Below are 25,008 nucleotides of genomic sequence, written 5' to 3'. Positions count from 1 at the left end.
TTGCTAGGAGAGGAGTATAAGTAAAGGATTAAACAGCGATACAGATTTTAACAGGTCACCAGGATCAGGAGTGATACCAAGGTCTCAAAGCACAAACGACAGTATAAGATAGTCCCCCGTAGCTGAGGGGCGTACGAGAGAGTGCGAGTGAGCGCGGGAGGGGAGGGCGATTGCGGAGGGCAAGAGGGCGAGGGGGGCGCGAGAGGGAGAGGGGTGCAGGTGGCGCGAGGGAGGAGACGCTCTACGGAGAGGTGTGTGGCCGGGATGCGGCAGCGGCGGCGAGCCTGCGGCACCGACTCGGCGTACTCGCCGTTGGGCCCGTAGTACACCTTGTACACGCGGCCCGAGCTCGCCGTGCGCTCCTCCGCCCACCACCCCGTCGGCAGACCCGCTGCGGGAACGGTGCGGCTCGACGCGCCGCCGCCGCCAGCGGCGGCGGGCTTCGACTTTCCGCCCGCTTTGGAGCCCGCCTTGGCGGGCAGGTCGAAGTTGAACTTGCCATCGTCCGAGTCGTCAGAGTCGGTCGAGACCTCGTCAGTCGGGTCGGCGGCGGCAGGCGCGGCCGCCTTGGGCGCAAAGTGCTTGCGGAGGTCGGCGCTGGGCTTGCCGGTGTTCTTCGCTGGGGCCTCGTCATCGTCGGACGAGTCCGGCCCGCCGCGCGCAAACAGGCTCGCCGTCTTCTCGGGTGGCTTCCTCGACTTCGGGGCCATCGAGCTCACCGTGTGCTCTTCGCGGGCGGTGTTTGGAGGGAAGCGAGCTGGATTTCTTGTGGCTGTGTCGAGCCTGTGTGCTGTGAGAGAGAGTTGTTTTGTTTAAATTCTTGTGGCAGACGGTGAACGAGCTAGCGTGCGGGGACAGCGGCATTGTGCACGGTGCTAAGTGCATTGCCGTTCTTAACGGAGTCGCTTAGGCGGCTCCGGTGGTGTGCCTGTGATAGGACTAGCACGCGCCAGTTCGCACTTGTGTCGAGCCTGTCTGCTAAAGAAAGAAAGAAAGAAAACAGACAACCCAAGGGAGGGATGGGAGAACGGCACGCCGCCACCACACAGGGATTTTAAGGAGAGGAGTGTGATGCGCTAGCCTGTCTGCTGTGAGAGAGAGTTGTTTTGTTTAAATTCTTATCCGGACTCCAAGTACTGTCTCCAAGACCCACCGGCCAGAAAAAGTATGGCCTTCGGAGTGCTCTCTACTGCCGTGGCGCCCCTGTCGGTTCGGAGGCGCCCGGTGGCCGCGCGCTTGGTGACGACGTCGACCGGCTGCTCTCGCGGCGCCGAGACTTGCCGCTTTGGTCACGTCTCGCGCGCTGCGAGGTGTCTTTTGGCATGTGAGCGCTTTGTGGAGACGCCAGGAAGCTTGTCTTCCATGTCTGCGGCCGCGGGCGTGCGGGCTGGTCCGCCGGGGTGGGCGAAGCTCCGAGCGGGTCTTCGAGCTCGCCGCCCGCGACGAGCCAGCATGGCTCGTCGCTCGACGGGAGCCTGCCCAGTATGCTCTCGGCACTCTGTAGAGCCTCGACAAGCTCTCTCTGGGAAGGTCTACAGGGCCAGGGCGGGCCGCCTCGGGTGCGATGGCGCGCTGAATAGTACCCGAGGCACACGAGCTACGTGGAGGCGCAGGCGGGGGCGTCGGCCACCTGGAAGCGCGATTACGCGAACCGCCTCCTCGCCACCATCCCGTTCGGCTCGCCCGCACACTGGCACCGCACGTTCGCAGGGAGTGCGGCGCGGGCGGGCGGGGGGGCCCGGCCCGGCGCTGCTGAGCGGGCGGCACGTGCGGCGGCGCAGGAGGAGCGCAGGCGCGCTAAGGCGGCCGCGCAGGGGCGCAGGAGCGGCGGCAGGCCGAGACTGACGCGAGGCGCGGGCGGCCGGGCGGCACTTGTTTGGTGGTCCGGCTCGACACGCCGGCGAGCACGGCCAGCCGGTGCGCGATGTCGATGATGACGGACGTCATGGCGGACGGCATTTACAGCCAGCACGATCTGCCCTTTGACGCCCTCGGCGACGTGGCGCAGAACGACGGCGCGGCGGGCCACCAGACGCGGCACAAGGAGGTCCTCCTGGACCTTGTCGAGCTGCTGCGGGGCAAGCTGGGGCGCGGCGCGGGGTGGAGCACGAGTTTCACTGCGAGCACAGCACTACGAGGTCGGACTTGTACATTTACCAGGGCGTGATCTCGGGGACCTGCCCTGCATCGCGGCGACACGACAGCGAGAGACGACGCGCACGACGGGAGGTCCGTGGGGAGGTCGAGGAGAGGGCAGTGAGCGGCGGCGGCGGCGGCGGCGGCGAGGCTGCGCCGCGAGGCGGACATCGCGAAAAGATTTTTTATCGGCGCGAAAACTAGAAACGCGTTCATATATCTGTCTGCCAATACCCACACTGGTCAAACTATTAGCTTCATAATGAGGAAGGTGCTCATAGCGATTTCAAATAGTGCTACTATTAGCTCAGAGGGGCTAATAGCTGAGCTTCATAACGTCTGGAGCTATTAGAACACCACTATGAGATGGGCTAATAGCGACTATTAGGGCGCTATTAGGGCACTATGAGAGCCTAATAGTGGCCCTAATAGTGCCCTAATAGTGCGGTACCCGCGACGCGCACTACGCGCGGCGCGGCAAGAGCGATGGCGCCGACTCTCTAGGAGACGGGCTTCCATGAGGCAACCACGGCGAACGAGAAGGTCACCGTGGAGTCGTTGAACTTGACCGTGGTGACGTCAGGCTTGGTGGTGCTCTTCATCACCTTGACGCACCAGCCGCCGGCGGAGACGCCGGGCCACAGCGAGGGCGGCGCGAGCAGGAAGCTGGTCGTGCGGTCCGCACGAGCGCGGGTGTTGCCTGCGCAACAGGGGCACGGGGACGAGCGTCAGCCCGGCAGCTCGCGGCGGCGCGCGCGCGCGGCGACGGTGCGCACGGCTTGGGAGAGCAGGGAGAGAGAGAGATAAGGCCGCTGCCGCCGCAGAACGCAGGATGTGGCTGCGTGCGGGGCGCGGCGGGCGCGGGCGCGGGCGCGCTCGGACCTTGCAATTTCAAACTGCGCACGCCCTGATCACGAACAGGATGCGGGCGGCGCAGAGATCTGCTGCCGCCCGGACCGCCGCCCGGGGATGACCCAGGACCTCGCCGGCGCTGCGCCGGCGAGGGGCCGAAGCCCGGCGGTTGATCACGTTCTCCACACCCGCGCGCGCTGTGCGGTCGCCGTTCCGCCTCACATGCCTGCGGACAGCGCCGACGGGTGGTGAGGAGGGCGGAGAGCCGGCGGGCGCGGTGTGCGCGGTCGCCGCGCGCTGGTGGTGTGCGCGCGGTCGCCGCGCGCTGGTGGGCGACAGGTCACCGAGGCGAGCGGGGAGCGAGCGAGGAGCACATAGGCAGTGTGTGCTGTGCGCGACTCTCAGATCAAATCGCCAAGTCAAACAAGAAAAACAGACCGCGAGTCCTCGTCGACAACAAACCCTGCAGTGGTCGGCATCAGCGCGCCGGGCGCCGCAGGTCGTGCTGCGCTTCGAAAAGCCGCCGGCCTTCCTCTCGCATCGTCTCGTCCAGCTGCGCCTTGACCGATGGCAGCGCAAGGCTTCTCGCCGGATCCGCGAGCGATCGCACCGTGGATGGACGCCAAGAAGACCAGCGCTGCGCCGCACGCCGCCAAACCACCACGCTGGCGCCAGCTCGCAGAGGGTTTCTCGCTGCACGCCAGATGGTCAGCGGGCGCCGATGGCGGCATGGGCGCGACGAGCTCCGTGGCCGGCATGTCGCTATGAGGCCCAGCTATTAGGCCGGGGCGCGCCGTGAAGCATGCGGCATGAATCGCGAAATCGCTAAGTGCGCATTATGAGGGTCCATTATTAGGACATCGGCTATTAGCACACCTAATAATTGCACTATTAGCCCCTCTGAGCTAATAGTAGCACTATTTGAAATCGCTATGAGCACCTTCCTCATTATGAAGCTAATAGTTTGACCAGTGCAGCCGTGGGGGGGGGGGGGGGGTTGAGTCAACTCAAACACTCGGACCTCGGTGGGTGGCTGATGCGGTAATTAGCCGCTGTGGGCCCTCAGCAATTGCCAATGGGGATCGAGTTACTTAGACCTTACCTTGGACGGTCGCCGTAGGCGTGCCCCTTCATAAGGAGCTCCCGGATCTCCGCCGCAGTGCGGCACTCGCGGACTCGCGCGAGCTGCTTGTCCTCTGCGTTCTGGAGCTCGGTCGCGTTGCGCAGCACGTCGCCGACGCGGTCCGGCGGCAGCTTGGTTGCACCGTTCTCATCCATGTGTATGATCTCGCCCTACCTCTTACCTAAAATCCTTAGGGGGGCGGCTCTGGCCTGAGTGCCGGCCGGAGCTAAGAAACCACGGCGTGGGGTGGATGAGGGCTGTGGAAAGGCTTAGAAACGGCGGCGTGCCGCCGAATCCTGTTTTCTTAATGCCCGCAACCCACTGTAAGGTGGGGTGAGACTGGGGTGTGTGGCAGCCACGCTGGCTGTGTGTCTTGTGAGCTTGTTTTGTGTCTGTCTGTGTGTCGCTCGTGCGTGTCGTCATCATCTGATCTGTCCCGCGTCAACCCATAACGCGCTGGTGTCCAGTCCGATGTTCTTCACCTTTGAGCACTTGAGCACTGGATAGGGTCGATTCCGCATGGTACGGGACCCCTCCGATCGTCTCGCCCTCCCTCACTGGTGTGTTCATTGGGGGGGGTCATAACAAACACGGTACAGGATCGAGGTGCACGCTGCCGAGGCAGTGTCGTCCCCCCTCTCTCTCCCCGACGGCGATGGCGGCTTCACCTTTCTACCTACCTACCTGTGTGTGTGTGTGTGTGTGTGTGTGTGTGTGTGTGTGTGTGTGTGTGTGTGTGTGTGTGTGTGTGTGTGTGTGTGTGTGTGTGTGTGTGTGTGTGTGTGTGTGTGTGTGTGTGTGCTGTGTGTGCTGTGTGTACACTCACTCACTGAGGGCCCAACAGGAGAATCGTGCTTTCAGTGGGGTTGTTTGGTGTTGGGTTGTTGGGCCTGGGTTGGGTTGTTCCGCGTGAGGTTGGGTCGTCGGCGCGAAGGGTGAGGCTCGACCGCCGCCGCTCACGCCAGCGGACGGCCACCATCGGTGTTTTTGGCTTCGCCACCGTCCAATGCAAAGCGTGCGCAATGCGCTCGCCGGCATCGAGCGAGCACGCCCTGTCCGACGAGTGGCTTGCTGTGTGGACGCCTTCTTGTGGCTCTCGCCGAGAGCGTTTTGCGTCCCGGCGGGTGGGAGAATATGTGTCGTCTGATGTGTCACTGTGTGCGTCACATCGATGTGGATAACAAGCACGGTCGATCCGTCAAAGCGATACACTCGTTCCTATCAAATATTCTTTTTTCTTTTTTTGGGTCCTGTGGGCACCCTAGCAATGGCCCACAGCAGCAGCAGCAGCAGCAGCGCCAGCCGCGGATTACAACCAGGCGTCGGCCGATTAAAGAGTTCATGCGTCCTTTAAAGAATTCAACAATCAACTCTCTCGGGGTTTCGCGGCGCGATTTTTAAAGAAATCGCGCCGCGAAAAAGAAATCATAGTTGACTGGCGGGGACTGCGGGGGGATGTCTGAGGGGGAGGGAGAAGGGGGCGCCCAGTAAGGGCGCCGGCACCCCGGCGAAGAGTGAATCGTTTTTGAGGATCTATAAAAAGAAATCCCGATGGCGCCCCCCGCGCGCAGCAGCGCAGCAGCAGCAGCAGCACCGCCAGCCGCGGATTACAACCAGGCGGTCGGCGTCGCGGTGGACGCGCTGCTCGAGCGGGCGCCGAACCCGCGCCGCTGCGAGAGAGGCGAGGTCTTCAAGGGCCCGGTGACCGTGCTCGTAGATGTGAAGGACGAGAGCGGCGCAGTGATCGGTCAAGTCGAGCGCCCCATGACGCTGTCGGACGCGAAGAAGGCGAAGGGCGGCTTCCACGCCAGGGTCCAAGCCATCAACGCGTGGCTCGCCGCGGCGCATCCCGATGTACCGCTCATCCCCGAGTACTGCGCCGGCTGGGCCGTGCCCGGCGTCTACCTGCGGACCGACAAGGACGGCAAGCGGAAGGACGAGTGCATGGCGGACTTTCCGTCGGAGAAGCGGTGGAGCGGCGAGTGGTGGCGCTTCTGGCGGGAGCACATCGAGCCGGCGATCGCCGGCAAGGTTCCGGGACCCCCGCGCAAGTCGGTGTACCGGAAACTGTCCGATCTGCGGGAGGGTCCGGCGCCGGCGCCCGAGAGTGCAGATGCGGCAAGCGGCCGCAGGGCCAAGCGGCAGAAGCTGGGCCCGGCCGCGTCGGCAGGTGAACGTTTCAGCCCTGCTCGCCTGTAGATGAGCCTGTCGCCTGCTAACGTCTGACCTGGCGCGCAGGCGCGGCCGGCAGCCATTCGGCAAGCGCGGCCGAGCTCGTGGGCGCCGTGGTCCCGGTGCACGGGCCCGGTGAGGCGGAGGGCTTGCGCTTGCACCCGCCGGCGCCGGCGCAAGCGGCGGTGGCGGCGGCGCGGGCTGAGCGGGCCGAGCCGCCACCCGCCGCCGCGTCCCCGCGGCGCCGCACCAAGGCCGGCAGCGGCGGAGGCGGCGGAGGCGGCGGCGTGAGCGGGAGCTGCAGCGGCGGGAGCGGGAATGGCGCGAGCGTCGGGAGCGGCGAGAGCAGCGGAGGCGGCGAGTACGAGGCTCCGGCTCCTCCTCCCCCAGCGGTGGTGGGGGCGGCGAGGGCAGCGGAGGCGGCGGCGGAGGCGGCGGAGGCGGCGGAGGCGGCGGAGGCGGAGGAGGCGGAGGCGGCGGAGGCGGCGGAGGCGGCGGAGGCGGCGGAGGCGGCGGAGGCTTCGGAGGCGGCGGAGGCGGCGGAGGCGGCGGCAGGACAGCAGGCTGCGCAGGAGCCGCTAGTCGCCGAGGCGGAGGGCCTGCGGCTGCACCTCTCGAGCAGCAGTGCCACCGGGTACAAGGGCGTATCAGCGCAGCGCGGTGTGTATGGCTCGCGCTTCCGGGCGAAGCACAATGTGGACGGTAGACAGGTCTGCTACGGCTACTTCGGCACGGCAGTGGAGGCGGCGGTGGCGTACGCGCGGGCGGTCGGGGAGTACCAGCCTCCGGCTCATCCTTCTCCGGCGGTGGCTGCAGAAGCGGAAGGCTTGAGATTGCACCTCTCCAGCAGCAGAGCCACCGGGTACAAGGGCGTGCAGCAGTGCCCCTCCGGCCGCTTCACGGCGGGGCACAATGTGGACGGTAGACGGGTCTGCTACGGCACCTTCGACACGGCAGTGGAGGCGGCGGTGGCGTACGCGCGGGCGGTCGGCGAGGCGCCGGGCCAGGCCGAGGTGGCGGCAGCAGCGGCGGCGAGGGCAGCGGAGGCGCAGGCTGTGGAGGCGGCTGGCAGCGCAGCGCGAGCCGGGTGCCCTGTCCAGGACACGTCCACGACACGTCTTGGCCATGCCCCGTAGGCAGCCAAGGCGATGCGCGTCGAGCAGCGGAGGCGGGCCGCAATCGAGGAAGGGAGGCCCAGAAGCGGAGTACATCTTCTCGTATCCCAACCAGCGCTCGAGAGGACACGTACTCAGCCGCATTCGGCCTTGTTCCGCTGCTTTCGCTGTGCTCGTAGCCCCTCGTATTCACGCGGTGCTACGAATGCACTGCACGAGACCGTCCTCCCGCCTCGAGGTTGCGTGTTCGCCACGTAGGACCAGAGGCGACTCTTCGAGGAGGTGGAGACACACGCACACGCGCGCGCACGCGCACACGCACGCGCACGCGCACACACGCATCGCTCACCCACGCGCACCGGGCCTTGCACTTTGAATGCCGTGGGGCTCCTGTCTTCTAGACGTGGAGTCGCGAGGGCTGCCCCCCCTTGCCCCACCACCCTTGTGTGTGGAGAAGTTTACCTTACCTCACCTTACCTAGGCGGCCAGCCGCCAGCGCCAGCCCCAGGCGGGCGGGGGCGGTGGGAGCGGCGGAGGGGGAGGGAGCGGCGGCGGGAGCGGTTGCGGCGGCGGCGGCGGCTGCGGTGGGTCCAGCAGCGGCGACGCAGGGTCGAGCGGCGGCATCGTCGACGTCGATTGCGCGGTGGACGCTCTCGTGGCGGCGGTGCTCGCTGGAGCCCCCCGCGCTGTGCAGGACCCTTGGGGCTGCTTTGGGCTGCAGCGGTTGACGGGCCGCGAGGCGAGCCGGAAGCGGTACCTGCAGCTGGTGCGGCGGCTCCACCCGGATCGGTGCGGCCACCCGCGCGCCGGAGAGTGCTTCGCGCTCGTCGAGGAGGCGTGGCGTGCCATCGAGGCGCACGGGGAGGGCGGAAGGAGCGCCGGATAGCTTCGGCGACGTTCACGTACCGTTTACCCCGAAAGTGGCCGCTGGGGCGCGTACTGAGTTGCCACACAGCGGTTGCTGTCCGCAGGGCTGTTGAGACTGTTGAGTGTTTTCTGGAGAAACGGTGTCACTGAACATCTTATGCGCCATGCGACACACATACCGCTGACACATACCTCACACGTAAGACGTGACACGCGACCCCCATCAGCAGGCTGGAGCCGAGCAGGAGGGCCCGGCGCACAACCCCCTGGTCAACTCATCCTCCACACCCCGTAGATAGGGTCGATTCCGCACACGCTAAGGGACCCCTCGATCGTCTTCGCCCTCCCTCGCTGCTATAACAAACACGGTACAGGATCGAGGTGTGCACACCGCTGCACTCGTGCTTTTAATGCCGTGGGGCTCACCTGTCGTTCGTACACGTGGAGACGCGAGGGTCGTTTTGTGCAACTGACACCGAACCGGGGATGAGCGCGATTTCCGGCCCCGCAACAGGGCATGCACAGCGCCGCTCCGCTCCGCGCGCACCTCCAAGGTGAGCGCTGAAGGCTCGCACGGAGCGGGCCGACGAGGGCGGCACTCACGCGGGCTCCTGCCGAGCAGGGCTTCTTTCCGCCTTGGCGCCGTCCTGTCCCACACACGCTTCTGCGCATTCATGCTCATCTGCGCGCGTGCGTCGCATCATTCAGAAGGCCATCCAGCCTCCGTCCACCATCAGGTTGTGCCCGGTCTGGTACGAGCCCGCCTCGTCGCTCGCCAGCCAGCACACCGCGCTCGCAACATCGGCGGGCGTGCCGAGCCGCTTGCACGGCGTCCTGTCGTACGAGTACTGGGACACCGGACGCGCCGCCTCCTTCACGATCTTACCCGGCGCGACGCCGTTGCACGCGATCAGCTGCTCGGCGTAGTCGACGGCGATCTGCTTGGTCATGTAGACGGCGGCGGCCTTGGAGGTGCCGTATGCGAGGTTGCCCGGGCACGCCACCATGCCGTGCTGCGAGGTGATGTTGATCAGCTTGCCGCGCAAGCCCGTCTGTGCGCGCGGCTCTTGCCGCAGGAACTGCTCGACGGCAACCTGCGCGCCGAGGAAGTAGCCGAGCGTATTGACGCGGTGCACGCGCTCCCACTGCTCCAGCGTGGTCGAGGTCAGCTGCTGCGGCAAGCTGTGCGGTGGGTCGGTCAGGTCCAGCGCGGCGTTGTTGATGAAGACGTCGAGCCGACCCCACCTATTCGCAATCCTGTCACGCTCGCTGGCCGTGAGATACCTTCCTGGTGCCACTAAGAGACATCGACGCGGCCACCGACGCACCGCCATCGCGACAGCTCCCGCCACGTCCGCACGTTCGGTCACGTCGCCGCGCACGAACAGGACCTCGCCGCCCGAGCCTGCAGCAGCGTGCTCCTCCGCCGCCGGCACGCCCCCTTCGAGCGGCGACTGCCGCGTGTCGAGGCAGACCACGCGGCACCCTCTGGCCGCCGCAGCGAGCACGATCCCCCTGCCGATCCCCGACGCGCCTCCCGTCACGGCCACCACCAGGCCCGCGCAGCCCCCCTGCACCGCGCGGCCCTGGTGCCCGGCAGGCAAACTCCCCTCCTGCGGCGGCGGCGATGTCGACGACGGCGACGGCGACGCGACCGACAGCGGCAAACTAGCCGACAGCGGCGGGTTGACCGGCGGCGTCGCCTCTGCCGCCGCCTCCGCCTTGAGCCATGCCAGGTACTCTCGCATCGCAAACGGCAGCGGCGTCGCCTCGAAGCCAAACTCCTCGCGCATCGCCTACACAGGAATGATCCGAGAAGGCTCCGAGAAGGTTCCGAGAAGGTTCCGTTGTGCCACACCGCGCCTCGACGCACATCCGCCGGGTACGCAACCAGTGATCGGGCGCGAGCGTGCGCACCACGTAACCGGCCTAAGCGACATGTCCAGGACGCGTCCAGCCGGTAGTGGCCGGGCGGCGCGCACGCAAGACACTGCCGGCCTTGGCGGCCTCCCCGCCGCCTCCGGGAGGGAGGAGCTCGACACGCGAGCCGAACCGGCCGCGAAACTGCTCGAGCAGCGCCGCCTCGTCGGTGGCGTCTGTGAAGGCCTCGCCGACGAGGGATGCAACAAGCTCGCCGTGCGGCACGCAGCGGCCGATCGCGAGCTCGTATAGGAACCGACGGGGCGGCGAGCCGGCGTCGAGCAGCGCGACCACGCCGCGCGCGGCGCTCGGCGCATCGATGTAGTCCCACCCGACCTCGCGCAAGCTCGCAGCCTCGATGACGAGGGGCTCGCCCCGCACGGCGCGAGTGGCGACCTGTTCACAGCTGGAGGTGTGAAGAGACGCTGTTCACACCATGAGGAGCCCCGCACAGCGCGAGTGGCGACCCAGTACGGCGCGTTGTGCCGGTTGCGCGCGCCCGTGTCGCGGTCCATCGCTCCTAGGAGCGGACGCGTCTGTGTGCGTCCTGCTCGGGACGCTCGTGTCATGCCAGTCGTGGCCTCGGGCCGTCTCGGGCCGTCTCGGGTGATCTCGGGTGCTCTCGGGTGCTCTCGGGCGATCTCGGGTGATCTCGGGCGATCTCGGGTGCTCTCGGGCGGTCACCGTAGACATCCGAGAAGCGAACTGCGACGGAGCAGACCTCGGGGAAGATGCCCCTCCAGTGCCGGACCTGCGCTTCCGCCGCGAGCTTCGAGAGCGGGTACGAGGCCACGGCTGTGGAGTCGGTGAAGGACGGTGAAGGACGGTGGGGGTGTCGACTCTTTCATGGCTTCTGGTCAAAGAGCCACTGAAACGACCTCCATGCAATACGCATCCTCGTCCCCCGCACAGGAGGGGGAGGGGAGGGGAGGGGGGGAGGGGGCCGGGGGGGGGGGGGGGGCCAAAGCGCCCACCCCTGGGGTGTCAGGGCTGCTGTACTCCGCGCCGCCGATCGGAGGCGCCGAGAGGACGCCGTCGCTCGACACGAGCAGGAAACGCACGAGCCTGGGGCAGCAGCGGCGCGCGAACTCAAAGGCGCGCAGCACGCCTACGCACGCGATGAAACGGAAATCGATGCACCTGTAGTAGCGCGCGATGAAAAAGAAATCGCAGCACGCCTACGCACGAGGCGCGCGCCGTAGCGAAGGGGGGAGGCCCTGCGCGAGCGGCAGGGGCGCCAGCAGCAGCAGCACGCCCAGAAAGTTGACTCGCGCGACCTCGAGGCCGAGGGCAGCCTCCTCGGGCGGGGTGGGAGTGATCGCCGCGCCGGCGACGATGTGGCTGAAGCTGGCGCCGTGGGTCGCCTCGAGCCGCTTCCAGCTCGCCGCGTCGCCGACGTCGCCCGTGAAGAGCTCCAGCCGCCGCGTCGCGAGCCTACGTGCTGAGTACACCAACCTCAGGGCGGGAAGACGGTACTGGGCAGTGTCTTCAGCGCAGTGGAGTACGTGTCCTCTCGAGTGCTGGTTGGGATACAAGAACACGCTGATTCCGCTTCTAGGCTCGCGAGCAGCGGCGCGAAGAAGCGAGACGCCGCGTCGGGAGGCGCCTGCTGCCTCGGCCGCGGCGCGGCCATCTTGTCGAACACGACGCAGCTGCCGCCCGGGTTCGCGGCGAGCCAAGTGTGGACCACGTGCGACAGCACGAACCCCCCCCCGCCGGTGACCAGCAGCCGAGGGCCTAGCCGAGGGGCGGGCGGCGGCGGCCCAGGGGCGGGCGGCGGCGGCCCAGGGGTGGGCGGCGGCGGCCCAGGGGCGGGCGGCGGCGGCGCCGCCGCTGCGGACGGACGCGGCGGCGCGGCCACACGGCGTGAGGGGGAGGCGGCGGCGCTGTGCGGAGGTGGATGGAGAGCCATCCAATACTCCGCGATCTGGGAGCGCCTTGCGACCCAGACACGGCCCTCGCGCCTAACCTCGGGTCCTCTCGGGTCCTCTCGGGTCCTCTCGGGCCCCCTCTCTGGTGGCCCAGACGCGGCCCTCGCGCCCGAGGCTGTCGAGGCGGTCGAGCAGCGCGCACAGCCCTTGTATGCGGGCCTAGAAGGTTCCTAGAAGGTTCCTAGAAGGTTCCTAGAAGGAGGGCGAGCAGCCCTTGTATGCGGGCCGGGTGGCCGATCAGCCGCGGGTGAAGCCCCACCGAGAGCATCCGAGCCTGGCCTGTCGCCTCGGCCTCGGAGAGCAGCTGGTCGACGGCGGCGCTGCAGAAGCTGAGGAAGTCTTGCGCCGTCGAGAAGGCGCGGCCGGGCGCAAACTTGGAGTCGTTGGTGCAGAGGGTGTACGGCAGGACGAGGTGCGGCGCGACCCGCCCGTCCGGCAGGGCGACCTGCGTCCAGCATCGCCCGAGATGACCAAAGATGATTCGAGATGCTCCTTACCCGAGATCAACCGAGATGACCCGAGATGACCCGAGATGACCCGAGATGACCCGAGATGACCCCAAGGCGACCTGCGTCCAGTATGGCAGCTCGTCGTTATACGCGTCGCTGTCGTACAGGAAGCCGCCATGCTCAACCAGCAGCCTGCGTGTGCTCTCGGACGGCGCCGTGCGGCAGTACCAGCCTCGCGGCGGCACACCTGTTATAGTCTCGGGGCCATCTCGGGTACTCTGGGCCATCTCGGGTGGCCTCAAGGCAGTACCAGCCACGCACCGAGGCTTGCCGTCAGGCTGGCGACGGCCTGCGCGATGCGAGACTTCTCCTCCTCCTCTCGCATGCCGGCGTGGTCCTCCCAGCGGTAGCCGTGGCAGCACACGTCGAGCAGCCCGTCCGCCACGCCCGCCCGCACCGCCGCCGCGAGCTCACTCAGCCGCTCGAGAGCGAGCGCGCACGCAAAGGCGGTGGCGGGCAGTCCGCGCGACCGGAAGGCGCGCAGCACACGCCAGACGCCCACGCGCGAGCCGTACTCGAACATCGACTCGGCAGCCAGGTCGCGAACGCCCGGAGGCGCATCGGACGGGCACTCGCAGAGCGCGGCGGTGGAGGCACGGTCGCCGTCGAGCACGTTCGGTTCTGAGCCCTCTTCGATGTTGATTGCAAAGTTGACGGCAAGGCGGGCACCGTTCGGCCAGGTAAAGGCTGGCGGCGTTGAGCCGTAGCCAACGAGGTCGCGCTTCGGGCGGAGGTCGCGCTGAGGCGGCTTTGGACGCCGTTGGCGTCGGCGGAGCGCAAAGGCGGTGAGAGCTGCCGCTGCTGCTGCCACGGCCACGAGCGTTAGCGGCGAGGCGGCCGCTGGTGGCATTGGATGGTGGGCTGGCGAGGCCGACGTCGAGAGCACAGCCCGACACTGAGAGCACGGGCGACCGTTGCGACGACGACGAATTTTGTTTTTTTCGGAAGAAGACATGAGTAGGTTCGGGTTTGGGTGTTTTCAGTGTGTTTGAAGCGAGCCAGCCTGTGGCAGAACACTTCGCTTCGCGCTGCAGCGCTTGGGCCACCGCCCTGGCCATGTACGAGCTTTTGCCGGCCACGGCGGCTACCAAGAGGATGGGCCCGGGCTCTGGCGCCGCGAGCACGGTGCCACCTCGACGTGAGTAGGCCCTGAAGCCGCCCGGCGCTCGCCGCGCTGCCCACGCCAGAGAGTGGCTTGCTGCCGCACCACCTCTCGTGACTGTACTAGGCGGGACGGAGGTCGACACTGGTCAGCACCGCGGCTGGTGACGCCGCGAGGCGCCCGCCAACTCTCGGCGACGGTGAGACGATGCAAGATGCAGCTCTCGGCAGACGTCGAGGCGCTCGAGCTGCGGTGCAACGAGCCGCTCCGCTCCCGTACGACCCGCTTGTACAGTGACAAGTGTGTGTGGCACGGTTCGCTCCCGTCTACACGCTCGACTTCCTCACCAGGGTGCGCCGCTTGCGCGCACGCACACCGTTTGCCCGCCGCACACGCGCACCCTGCCACAGACACGTCGATGTCGCGCACTGCTCAGGTGGGGCAGACGTTCCCAGGCTCGACGCCTGGGAGTGTTGTCCTATCATCCGCGCTCGTCGGCGACTCGACCGACTTCCCCAGCGAGAGTGTTGCGAGCAACAGGGTCGCCTCGGCGGCTTGAGCTGCGCAGCGACAGATCACTCCTCACCAGGCAAGCTGCGGCCCGGACGGCCGCGTCTCGTAGTTGCACACCTGTGGCGACTACGTTCCCGCGGCGGTGACAATGTCCCGTGTTGACGACGGGAGACACTGGTGTCACGCGCCGGGTTGCTTGCGGCTCGGCGCGCGCGCCGCCGCGCGTGGCGGCCGCGTGAGGCGTTGCACACCCTCGTTCGGGCGTGTGTCGTGGCTGTGTTATGTGTGTTTGGTAGATTTTGTCTTTTTACAATGGGTACTCATGGGGAATGATCGCTGGCAAAAAATAAAGAAGTGGGCGAATGGTCAAAAATGCGGACGTCCACACCGCAGGTTTCGCGCGAACCCACCGCGCATCACGGCCGCTGATATCCAGCGAGATCTCGGCTGCTCTCCATGGGATGGGGTTCAGGTGCGGGCAAGGGCAAGATCCTTGCCCCCGCTGCCGGCGACCTGGTTCACGTCAGCGTCCGCAACCCGTTTGACAGCAGGATGGTGCTTACCGACATCTCGGGCCTCGCACACAGGGCGTCGAAGAAGCAGCCGAAGCAGGTGGCGCAGGAGGCGACCCTGTTGCTCGCAACACTCTCGCTGGGGAAGTCGGTCGAGTCGCCGACGAGCGCGGATGATAGGACAACACTCCCAGGCGTCGAGCCTGGGAACGTCTGCCCCACCTGAGCAGTGCGCGACATCGACGTGTCTGTGGCAGGGTGCGCGTGTGCGGCGGGCAAAAGGTGTGCGTGCGCGCAAGCGGCGCACCCTGGTGAGGAAGTCGAGCGTGTAGACGGGAGCGAACCGTGCCACTTGTCACTGTACAAGCGGGTCGTACGGGAGCGGAGCGGCTCGTTGCACCGCAGCTCGAGCGCCTCGACGTCTGCCGAGAGCTGCATCTTGCATCGTCTCACCGTCGCCGAGAGTTGGCGGGCGCCTCGCGGCGTCACCAGCCGCGGTGCTGACCAGTGTCGACCTCCGTCCCGCCTAGTACAGTCACGAGAGGTGGTGCGGCAGCAAGCCAGTCTCTGGCGTGGGCAGCGCGGCGAGCGCCGGGCGGCTTCAGGGCCTACTCACGTCGAGGTGGCACCGTGCTCGCGGCGCCAGAGCCCGGGCCCATCCTCTTGGTAGCCGCCGTGGCCGGCAAAAGCTCGTACATGGCCAGGGCGGTGGCCCAAGCGCTGCAGCGCGAAGCGAAGTGTTCTGCCACAGGCTGGCTCGCTTGAAACACACTGAAAACACCCAAACCCGAACACCCTCATGACGGCCCCGATCTTTCTGCACGCATGCACATGCGAAGCGGCGCCGGGTATTTGTCGGAGGCGGCGGTGGCTGCAGAAGGCGGAGCACGGGCGAACGGCGCTTCGTCGGGCGCGGCAGCGGCGGCTGAAGACGCGCCGCTCCTCGGGCAGCGGGTCGTGCTCGGTGGGCTCTTGGCCCGCCCCGAGCTGAACGGGCGGCTGGGCGAGGCGCGGAGCTTCGAGGGCGGGCGGTACGCGGTGGCGCTCGAGGGCGGCGTCGAGAGCGTGCTAGTCCGGCCGGGTAATCTGTCGCCGGCGGCGGCGGAGCTGAGCGGTGTCGTGGAAGTCCCTGACGAGGTCGTGACAGCGGTTGGACGAGGCAAGGAGGAGGCGGTGCTAGCGTGGCTCGACGGCGGCGGGCGGGTCAACGCGACGTACGAGTTAGCACAGCGCCCCCGGGACCGGCGGGCAGATCTTCTTAAACTTTCTTTTTGAGCTGGGGGGGGCGACAGGGAGGATGTGGCCCTGAGTTATGTGTACGCCGACTCAGGGTGTGTGGCGTGGCAGCCAGATGGCTGTGTGTCTTGTGAGCCTGTTTGTGTCTGTGTGTCGCTCGTGTGTGTCGTCATCATCTGTCCAGCGTCCACCCATACCGCGTTGGTGTCCAGTCCGAGCCTGGCTGTTCTTCACCTTTCTACCTACCTACTGTCTTGTGAGCCTGTTTGTCTCTGTGTGTGTCGCTCGTGCGTGTCGTCATCATCTGTCTAGCGTCAAACAACAAACGGGGCACAAAGGCAAGGCTACAACACGGGAGGCACGTACAGTGGGTTGCGGGCATTAAGAAAACAGGACTTCGCGTGGTGCGCTGGCAGCCCGACTCCCTCACCTTGTGATTTTTGGGTCAAAATCGTCCCGATTTCATAATGTTCGTTCGTACGTGCATCCGCGGCGCCCAGCGCGGTGCCAGCGGCTCCCATCCCTCTAAGAGGCCACCCACCTCCGTATAGACCCTTATATCCGCGGTTTACGCCCAACAGAGGCAGCTGCAAGAGGGCCCGGACGGGCACTGCGGCACACACTGCTCGCTGCTCGGCCATGCGGTAGCGTCTGGTGATGCCGCCCCTGCGCGGGCGGGGGCGTCTCGCTCGGCAGCAACTGCGCCGCGCAGCGCAGATTCGAGGGTCGCGGTGGGCGGGTGCACTGGAAGACGTAGCGGTCGAGAAAGCGCTCAGCGACCGCTACGTCTCGAGGATGGAGCCGTCGCGCGGACCCGACCGGCCGACCGGCAGTAGCAGCAGGCGCCGGAGGGCGCGGGAGGCAGCGGCGACACCTCGGGCCAGAAGCGCGAGCCCTAGGCTGGTGAGGGGGCCCGCTCATGCGTAAACGGCTCTGGGACTTAGCTAAATCGCGCATCGAAATCGGGACGATTTTGCCAGGGCACCGTCACAAGGTGTGTCATTCCTGCCCCTGTCGGACAAGGTTGTGGGGGACGGGGAGGAGGCGAAAGACGCGGCAGCAACGCTGCAAGCGCTACACGAGCTTGCTGGAGCGGTCCCGGAGGAGGCCGTCCCCGACGGAGCGGTGCCGGCCGCCCTCCCCCGATTCCTGCGACTGGTGGGAATGGCGGAGGCGGAGATGGTGGGTGCGCTGCTCGGGATGGAGGGAGGCGCCCTGAGGATGGTGGCCCGGGTGGCCAAGCAGCGGGCGATACAAGTGACGCGCCACTGGCAAACGGTGGGGATCCCTCTCGAGTCGCTCGGGATGGAGCGCTTCCCCACGCTAGCCGCCTGTCATGGGTGCGGCGGTAAATTTCGCACACTGTTCCACGTGAAGCCGGAAGACGGACCTGCGGCTACGAAAGTGGCTGAAGAGGTGGTTAGCGCCATCCTGGAACGGATCTCGGAGCGGGTGGGAGGAGAAGCGGAGGAGGGGATGAGGACGCGCCTATGCCAAGCCATGCAGGGACAGGGAGTGTTTGTGTGCTTTTGTTGTGCAGCCCCTGTGGTCCGTGAGAAGAGGAGACAAGGATACGGGGGGGCGGCGAGGGGGGGGCAGCCGCCGCAACAGGCGAGCGCACCCCGAGCCGGGGCTGCACCTAGGGGTCGGCCTTCCCCAACGCGGATCTTGCCACAATGAAAGGGCACGAGGCAGCCCGGTGAGGTTCGTGCCGGCAGCAGACAGGGCAAAACAACGGGAGAAGGCGATCCGAGAGGCCGAGATGGATCAAGTGGCCGCGGCGGCTGGCGAAAGGGCGGTCCTGGCGGAACGCAGGAACCTGGTTTGTGGAGCTCCCGCACATGTCTAGACAGTCCTGAGCCTGTCCAGACAGTGTCCAGACAGCGTCCAGACAGTGTCCAGACAGCGTCCAGACAGCGTGTCCAGACAGCGTCCAGACAGCGTCCAGACAGTGGCACATGGCCCCACTCTTCACAGTAAAGTCTCGTAGTCGTGGCTGGACGACCCCTGACAGCACCCCTGGCGCTGCCGAGGCCACTCCCCACCCACCCACCCACCCATCCGCATGCCGCTTTCTTTACTTGCCATTGAGGGGGGGGGGGGCGTCTAGACAGCAGAACTTAAGAGAACTTGAGAACTTGAAGTTTGAACTTGTAGTTTTGTCCAGACAGCTGTCTAGACAGGCCCTCTCACAGAAGGGTCCCCCAAAGTGCCCGCGAAGAACTCGGGCAGAGCGGCAACTGTGGCGGCAACTGGGCAACGCCAGCGTCGCAACGATGCTGCGGAAAGGGCAGAGCAAGCGTGGGCACACATTGGTCGGGTTCCATGCTGCAGCCGCGAGCCCCGCGCCGCAGCCGATGAAGAAGCTGCGGGCCGGCAGTAGCCACGTCGACCCGCCGCTGCGCATCGGGCAAAGCGTGAGCCCAGCAGTTCAGTCAGGCACGCACGCTGCACCCACGACGGCGGCCTCGGGGCGCGCGCGACCGAACGCGCTTGCGGCGCCGCCACGCCGTCCTTTCACATCGGTTTCCATTGAGAAAGATGTTTTGTCCACATACGTCATACCACGTCCATCCATCCAACCAAGAGAATAATGCAACTCAAGTTTTGATCGCTCACAGCTGGCCGACGTGTTGTTGAGTATCAGAGTATGATTCCTGTCTGCAGGTCTATTCACACCTCATGCGATCTTCCATGTCCAGACAGCGTCCAGACAGCGTCCAGACAGCGTCCAGACAGTGTCCAGACAGCGTCCAGACAGCAAAATCGGAGCGTCTAGACAGCTATTCAGACAGTAATAGCACTTGAGTGTACACAGCTGATTGAAGTAAAGGGAAATGATGCAGCTGCCTGCCAGAGCAGAAAGATTCCTTAATTCTCTCCACTACAAAAAAAGTCCAGTGCGGAACCGAGATCATGGCCCCGAATGCCGTGCTCTCTCAGGTGTATTCTTTTTTTGCTTGGGCGGACAGCATGACGGGGTAGGTAGGGTAGGTCTGGGCCCTCCCGTCGGGGTTTTCCCTCTCTTCACGCCGGAATTTCACAGCAAAAAAAGAAATTTTCCGCGGAAATCACAATGTCAACCCTCCCCAAGTGGGTGATCTGGTGCTTGTAGGGCTTGAGAGTGGCCTGTCATGTCTCAGGAAGGACTATGGTTGCAGGAGAGTACCACCAACCATCACTGTAGTTGGTATAGTATCCCACCTTCACCCGGCAAGTGATTTCTTTTTTAGTTTCCCATAAGTAGGGTAGGTAGGTAGGTAGGCAGGTAGGGGCAGGGCAGGGGCCGGTCAGGTTTTTCCAGAATTTCATCATGCTGTCCGCCCAAGCAAAAAAAGAATACACCTGGCTCTCTAGGTAATGTGCGGGAGCTCCACAAACCAGGTTCAGGGTGATCGGGCTGTCGTTCGCAGCCAGCGCTGGCGTCCTCAGGCCAGTATACAGGCACGAGAGGTGCGGGGCCTGGCTAAGCGACTGGTTGGCTCGACATATCTCTTTTCGCAGTCTCTCGCCGCTGCTCCCTGTTTTCTTAATGCCCGCAAAAAAAAAGAAAGAAAACGGACAACCCAAGGGAGGGATGGGAGGACGGCACGCCGCCACCACACAGGGATTTTAAGGAGAGGGGTGTGATGCGCTAGCCGTCGCCCACCCTTGCCCGCAACCCAAGGTATCTAGTTACTTTCGCGCATTTACTTTCGCGCATTTAGGCGCGGCAAAGGTTGCAGAAGGCGGAACACAGGCGAACGGCGCTTCGTCGGGCGCGGCAGCGGCGGCTGAAGACGCGCCGCTCCTCGGGCAGCGGGTCGTGCTCGGTGGGCTCTCGGCGCGCCCCGAGCTAAACGGGCGGCTGGGCGCGAGCAACAGCGAAAGCGCGCTCATGTACGCCGCCGGCGAAGGCCTCGAGCGGATGGTTGAGCTGCTGATACGGTGCGGCGCGGAGATCAACCTGCAGAGCAGCGACGGCTGGAACGCGCTGATGTACGCCACCATCTTCAACCGCTCCACCGTCAGCAATGGAGGTCATCTGCGAATCACGTGGTTGCAGGTCCTTCCGTTTGTCGTGCAGATAGTTCACCACATAAACGCGGTATGCGTGAGCAAGGAGCTAGCGTCACCTGGGTGGTCTGTGGCCGGCCGCTTTGCGCATCATGTTGTTGATGGGTTTTGTCACACATCATTCTATGTGACAGTGGCTGCGTGCTATGCGCGAGGTCGGGTGTCAGTGTGAGTGGGGTCGGTGGGACCTCATTCCTCGTCGCTTGCGCCATCGTGGCGGTGCCATTTGCTTTTGGCGGCCTCTGCTGAGCCGGGCGTGCCGGCGGCGGCCCGCTTTGCTGCTGAAGCAGGGCCCTTGCTCGGGACCGGAGTCGATGGCGCCTCGAGGTCCGACGATGGTACGCCTCGAGCCGCGCGCTCGGCGCGTGCCGCGCGCGCCGCAGCCATGCGCTGGGCGAGGTTGCTCTTCGGAGGCGACGCAGGCGCCACTCCCGAGCCGTCGTGCACGTAGAGGCAGCCAGAGCCGTTCGCGCATTTGGCGCCTGGGTCGAGCTCGAGCAGCGCTTCCGTCGCCGGCCCGAAGGCGCAGTTCGGGTACGGCATGCTGTGGACGCGGGCGCATCGGGGGGCGTCCAGCGAGGCGTTGGGGCATCGGCCCGCGAGGTGGTAGGGGCAGTCCCCTGCTCCAAGGGCCAGAGCGGACGGGATCACCTTCGCCTTTTTGGGTGGGCGAGAGCTGGGGTTGCGCTGCGGCTTGCAGCGGCCGCCTCCTCCTGCCAGGCAGAGACGGGCCTCTTTGTCTGAGGCGAGGCCTGCTGGTGGCGCGAGGTAGCCCTTGCAGCGGTGGCAGATCTTCTGTCCCGCCTCCCCCAGCACCTTGTAGCGGTGGTACCGCCCGCCGATGATGAGGAAGTCGGGCCAGGACGCTATCGCCGTGGTCTCAAAGTTGGCGAACCAGTTCGACCCATTACCGAGAGTAGGGACGAAGGTGATCTTGCCACTGCGTGGGTCCGTCTCTGCGCGTTTGAGCGAGTCCCGGGTGGGAGCGCGCACCACGTGCAGGCCGATGCTTTTGAGCGCGTCGGAGATGTTGTTGGCGTTGAGCAGGCGGGCCTGCTCAATGGTCTCTGTCGCCCCCGTTCGTTAGTTATTGAGAAGAAAATACCTCCTATGGCTGTGCGCTGGTCTGTGAGAGGTTGACTGCGGACAGTTCTCCCGCGTCGTCGCGCAGCAGTGGAATGGCCCGCTCGCGTTGGACGCGCTCATGCCGTGGCGGTTGGCGCCACCGCGACTGCAAGGGTTGCAGTGCTTCTCCATACGAGCCGGCTGCCCGAGCAGTACGTGCCAGATGTGCTCAAAGGCGGAGCCCGCCCAGTTGAGGCCAAAGTTGGCCCGCTTGTCGAGCTGAGTCGCCTTCTCTGCGCTGGCGCCGTCAAAGGTGAGGGCCACCTCGCTGCCCACCTCGTACAGCTGCCGTGGGTTCCTGCGCAGTGCGCGGCGCGACGCGAGGAACTGCGCGCAACAATCGAACGACACGGTCCTGATGCCCTTTGGCGACCTCGGCAGGTGCGGCGTCTCCTCAAACGGGAAGCCGGTGCCCCACTGGTTCCAGAGCTCCGTGTATCCCGGCTGCCAGTCTTCGTAGTGCAGGGAACGGTCTGTGACGTAGATGGTCGGCACGATCGGCAGGAAGTCGGCGGCGGCGTCCACAGTCCATTCTCGAGGCTCCTCGCGCCACAGGCAATCCGACACGCGGTTCAGCAGGGAAGGGTCGCCGTGCGGCTTGCCTTGGAGGAAGATGACCCACTGCGGCAGCGTGTCGTAGCGCTCGGCAATATATCGCAAGTACGACGGCGCCTCGCGTCCACGGTTGGGCATGAAGCGGCGGCGGCAGCACTCGCCGCAGGTCATATTGCGCATTGCGTCCGGCGTCACGTACGAGGGACTGCGCGTGCCTGAGTCGACAACTTGATAGAGCGTGATGGGCGACCCGCGCACCAGCGGCGAGATGCTCTCGTACGGCTCGTCCCAGCGCGCCCAGACAAACTCGAGCCAGCCGCCGAAGGTGCAAGCCATGGGGTCGGTCCTGCGCGTCGCCACAGACGGCGGCGCGCGAGAGGTGTTGTGAGTGGTGCTGGGCGAAGCCCCAGGCGCTGCCGGAGAGGCTGTGCCGTAGTCGGTGCGGTCGACGGCGCTCGGGCCCGGTGCCCCAACTGCCAACCTCTTTGGCGAGTTGTGGATGATTATCTTGGTTGGCGGCGCGAATGCCGCCCTGGCTTTTCGACGAGACAATCTTGCGATTCACACACTCCACTTTCGGGGCGTGCACGGTAACTAGTCGGCCCCGTGAACCCCTTCACGTGACGGTTTTGAAAAGCGGCCGCGCAAGCTATGACCACACGTGCACCGGTCTCTCAAAGAGATTGTGACGGGGGCGGCCCGGTGTCACCTAGAGGGATAACTTGCGGCTTCCCACGCATGGGCCCTCAGGCGCTCACACGAGAGCGGGCCTCCTGCACAGCGCCGCCCGCCGGCGCCGCATGGTGAAAGCTGATGTTGCCTACAACGCACGGAACCCTCGGTCCGGACGTGGCCGACACATTGGCCGCGCAACCCGGACGGTGCCGCTACCGACGCAGCCGGCGGCCGCCGCCACAGCCTGCCCCGCCTCTCCGGTGCCGCCGGCGGTCTGTTCTGCTGGCTGTGCCGCGGCGCCGGTGCAATCGAGGGAGACCACGCAGCCCTCGAAGGGGCGGAGGTACCTAACACTCGTCCGCCAACCACTTCTGCGCACCGGCGCCTACAGCCGGAGCCATCGAATGTGGCGGAGGGCCTCCCTCCGCTTAGGGCCGCAGGGAAGGGACTCCCGCTCCCACCCACCCCCCCCCTCTCACGGAGAAGTGGCCGGTCGGTTTTCCATTGCCCCTCTCTCTACCCGAGGCGCCCCGTCTACTCATTCGATGACGAGGCGGAGGCGGCACACTTGCGGCTCTGATTCGTGGCGGCGCCGAGCGGGCGGCCGCAGGGTTAGGGTTAGGGTTAGGGTTTGGGTTAGGGTCTGGGTTAGGGTCAGGGTTAGGGTCAGGGTTAGGGGGTAGGGTTGGGGTGACACTCGGCTCTGATTCGTGGCGGCGCCGAGTGTACTAACGGGGGCGGAGGCGGCACACTTGCGGCTCTGATTCGTGGCGGCGCCGAGCGGGCGGCCGCAGCGGCCGGCAGCGTCGTAGAGGGAGGTCCAACGGTACGACTTGTCCCACCAGCCGGTGGAGCCGAGGAAGTACCACCCTTCGGCGCGCGCGAGGAGGAATGCGGCGACGTGAGGCAGCGGGTCCTCGTCCGCGGACTTGTAGTAGGTGTGCACAGTCGCCGCGACGCCGCGAGAGGACTCCTGCAGCATGTTGCGCAGCGTGCCGGCGCCGTCGTCGCGCGGCGCCACGTCGCCTCGGAAGCTCTCGTAGTAGACCGAGTACCGCGCGCCGCGCAGCGCCTCGAGCAGCCGCGACTCGTTGAGCCAGATCCGCTGCCGCGCCTGCGAGTCAATGAGCCCTCGCATCGAGGTTGGGGCTCTATCGCCTGGCAGGTAGGCCTCCGCCGCCTCGCCGGCCTCGCAAAGCTCCCCACGTTCGCAAACATCGGCGCCTTGCCGCGCGCGTTCAGGAGGCGCGCTGAGCGACGAGCGACATCTAGTGTCCCGTCCAGAAGCGCCTCGCAGCCGCTCCAGACTGCCGCGCCCCCGGAGGCGGGGACCGTGGAGCAGTTTGGGACGTTGACGACGCGCCGGCCCCACGGTCGCACCTCGAAGAGTGCAGCCGAGGTGCGGCCGAGGTGCGGCCGAGATGCAGCCGAGGTGCAGCCGAGGGGCAGCCGAGGTGCAGCCGAGGTGCAGCCGAGGGGCAGCCGAGGTGCAGCCGAGGTGCAGCCGAGGTGCAGCCGAGGTGCAGCCGAGGGGCAGCCGAGGGGCAGCCGAGGGGCAGCCGAGGGGCAGCCGAGGGGCAGCCGAGGGGCAGCCGAGGGGCAGCCGAGGTGCAGCCGAGGTGCAGCCGAGGTGCAGCCGAGGTGCAGCCGAGGTACGGCCGAGGTGCGGCCGAGGTGCAGCCGAGACCAGTCTAGAGACGGCCGCACCTCTGGGATATCGTAGCCGTAGTTGAAGGCGTCGAAGAAGACGCCGTCGATGGTGGGGGAGAGGGCGAGCGGCAGGACGATGTGCTCGACGTAGTAGTCGCGCGCCGAGGAGTTTGCAAAGTTCCAGAACCAGCCGACGCAGTGCGGAGAGGCGGAGCGCATCTGCTGGCAGTTTGTGCGCGAGAACTCGGGCTTGCCGTCGGTCGAGAGCAGGAAGAAGCCCTCGTACTCTGGCTTGTGCATCAGCGGCCACACCGCCGCGTTCATCCCAAACGCCCAGCCAAAGGACGCGTAGACGAGCACGGGCAGCGCTGGGTGGCGGTCCTTGAGGAGAGCGGCCTGGGCGAGCTGCGGGTAGATCACGGCGGTCATGTCCGTCGAAGTGGCGAGGTGCTGCCAGCCTAGCATGCTGCACCGCGTTCTGAACTAAGAGAACATGGGAGTGATTACAAATCGAGCCCCGTGCGCGCCTAGGATCGCGAGCGAGTACCGGCCAATCTCCTCCAGCTGCGCTGCCGATTCCCACTCGGTGCCATTTGCTCCGAACCACGCAGCAGGGAACCGGCTCCAGTTATACGCGCCGAAGACACCCGCTGCCGGCGGGGTCGGAGGTGAGTATGGCCTGGGAAGTGGCGACATGATTGGAGCCGTCGCCGCGGTTCGAGTCCCCCAACAAACAAGGCGGCATGCATCCCGCATGGGTTGTGTCCCCTCTCGCGTTGCTCGCTCGCCCGTGCGGAGGGCATGGCCGCGGAGGAGGCGAGTACGCGCTTGCCAGGCCTTCCTCAGACAGCCTCTCGGGCAGACTGAGGGTCGGCTTTGCGTGGCGTGGCCCGTACGCTGCGCTGCGCAAAGCTGCGTATGCTGAGGGAGAACATCTCTCTTTGCAGGGACGCATCTTG

The 25,008-nt window shown here is 66.1% G+C and overlaps 6 protein-coding genes across 6 annotated transcripts in view; 1 reads left to right on the top strand and 5 right to left on the bottom strand.

Moving 5' to 3' along the window:
- EMIHUDRAFT_209266 (hypothetical protein) overlaps positions 1-710 on the bottom strand; it is a gene marked incomplete at both ends in the record, with an annotated part of 1,346 nt that extends 636 nt beyond the window's left edge. The window contains 3 exons of the mRNA XM_005771994.1: positions 60-122; positions 294-348; positions 448-710. Coding sequence (XP_005772051.1) covers positions 60-122; positions 294-348; positions 448-710 — 381 coding nt within the window. The remainder of the gene's footprint in view (positions 1-59; positions 123-293; positions 349-447) is intronic.
- Positions 711-2,636: 1,926 nt separating this feature from the next.
- Positions 2,637-4,266, bottom strand: EMIHUDRAFT_209264 (hypothetical protein; the record flags this gene model as incomplete). The annotated part of the gene is made up of 6 exons (XM_005771993.1): positions 2,637-2,836; positions 3,019-3,043; positions 3,118-3,214; positions 3,427-3,520; positions 3,599-3,813; positions 4,091-4,266. The coding sequence occupies 6 exons, from the start codon at positions 4,264-4,266 to the stop codon at positions 2,637-2,639; spliced, it is 807 nt and encodes a 268-aa protein (XP_005772050.1).
- An 867-nt stretch (positions 4,267-5,133) lies between these two features.
- Positions 5,134-8,415, top strand: EMIHUDRAFT_451186 (hypothetical protein; the record flags this gene model as incomplete). Its single annotated transcript, XM_005771992.1, has 6 exons — positions 5,134-5,259; positions 5,729-6,281; positions 6,350-6,405; positions 6,856-7,204; positions 7,657-7,680; positions 8,007-8,415. The coding sequence occupies 6 exons, from the start codon at positions 5,134-5,136 to the stop codon at positions 8,282-8,284; spliced, it is 1,386 nt and encodes a 461-aa protein (XP_005772049.1). The 3' UTR covers positions 8,285-8,415.
- Positions 8,416-8,969: 554 nt separating this feature from the next.
- Positions 8,970-10,013, bottom strand: EMIHUDRAFT_65641 (hypothetical protein; the record flags this gene model as incomplete). The annotated part of the gene is made up of 2 exons (XM_005771991.1): positions 8,970-9,510; positions 9,586-10,013. 2 exons carry the CDS (start codon positions 10,011-10,013, stop codon positions 8,970-8,972), a joined length of 969 nt encoding a protein of 322 aa, XP_005772048.1.
- Positions 10,014-20,233: 10,220 nt separating this feature from the next.
- Positions 20,234-22,060, bottom strand: EMIHUDRAFT_209257 (hypothetical protein; the record flags this gene model as incomplete). Its single annotated transcript, XM_005771990.1, has 2 exons — positions 20,234-21,097; positions 21,326-22,060. 2 exons carry the CDS (start codon positions 22,058-22,060, stop codon positions 20,234-20,236), a joined length of 1,599 nt encoding a protein of 532 aa, XP_005772047.1.
- A 254-nt stretch (positions 22,061-22,314) lies between these two features.
- EMIHUDRAFT_436110 (hypothetical protein) lies at positions 22,315-24,756 on the bottom strand. Its single transcript, XM_005771989.1, has 6 exons — positions 24,577-24,756; positions 24,107-24,507; positions 23,585-23,779; positions 23,152-23,513; positions 22,616-22,746; positions 22,315-22,544 (listed from the first exon to the last, which is right to left on the bottom strand). Exons 1-6 carry the CDS (start codon positions 24,743-24,745, stop codon positions 22,471-22,473), a joined length of 1,332 nt encoding a protein of 443 aa, XP_005772046.1. The 5' UTR covers positions 24,746-24,756; the 3' UTR covers positions 22,315-22,470.
- Between the last annotated feature and the right edge of the window lie 252 nt (positions 24,757-25,008).

The sequence above is a fragment of the Emiliania huxleyi genome (assembly GCF_000372725.1).
Source record: "Emiliania huxleyi CCMP1516 unplaced genomic scaffold EMIHUscaffold_37, whole genome shotgun sequence".
NCBI lineage: Eukaryota > Haptophyta > Isochrysidales > Noelaerhabdaceae > Emiliania > Emiliania huxleyi.
The sequence above is the reverse complement of the archived record's forward strand: the minus strand, read 5'-3'. Positions and strand labels throughout refer to the sequence as shown.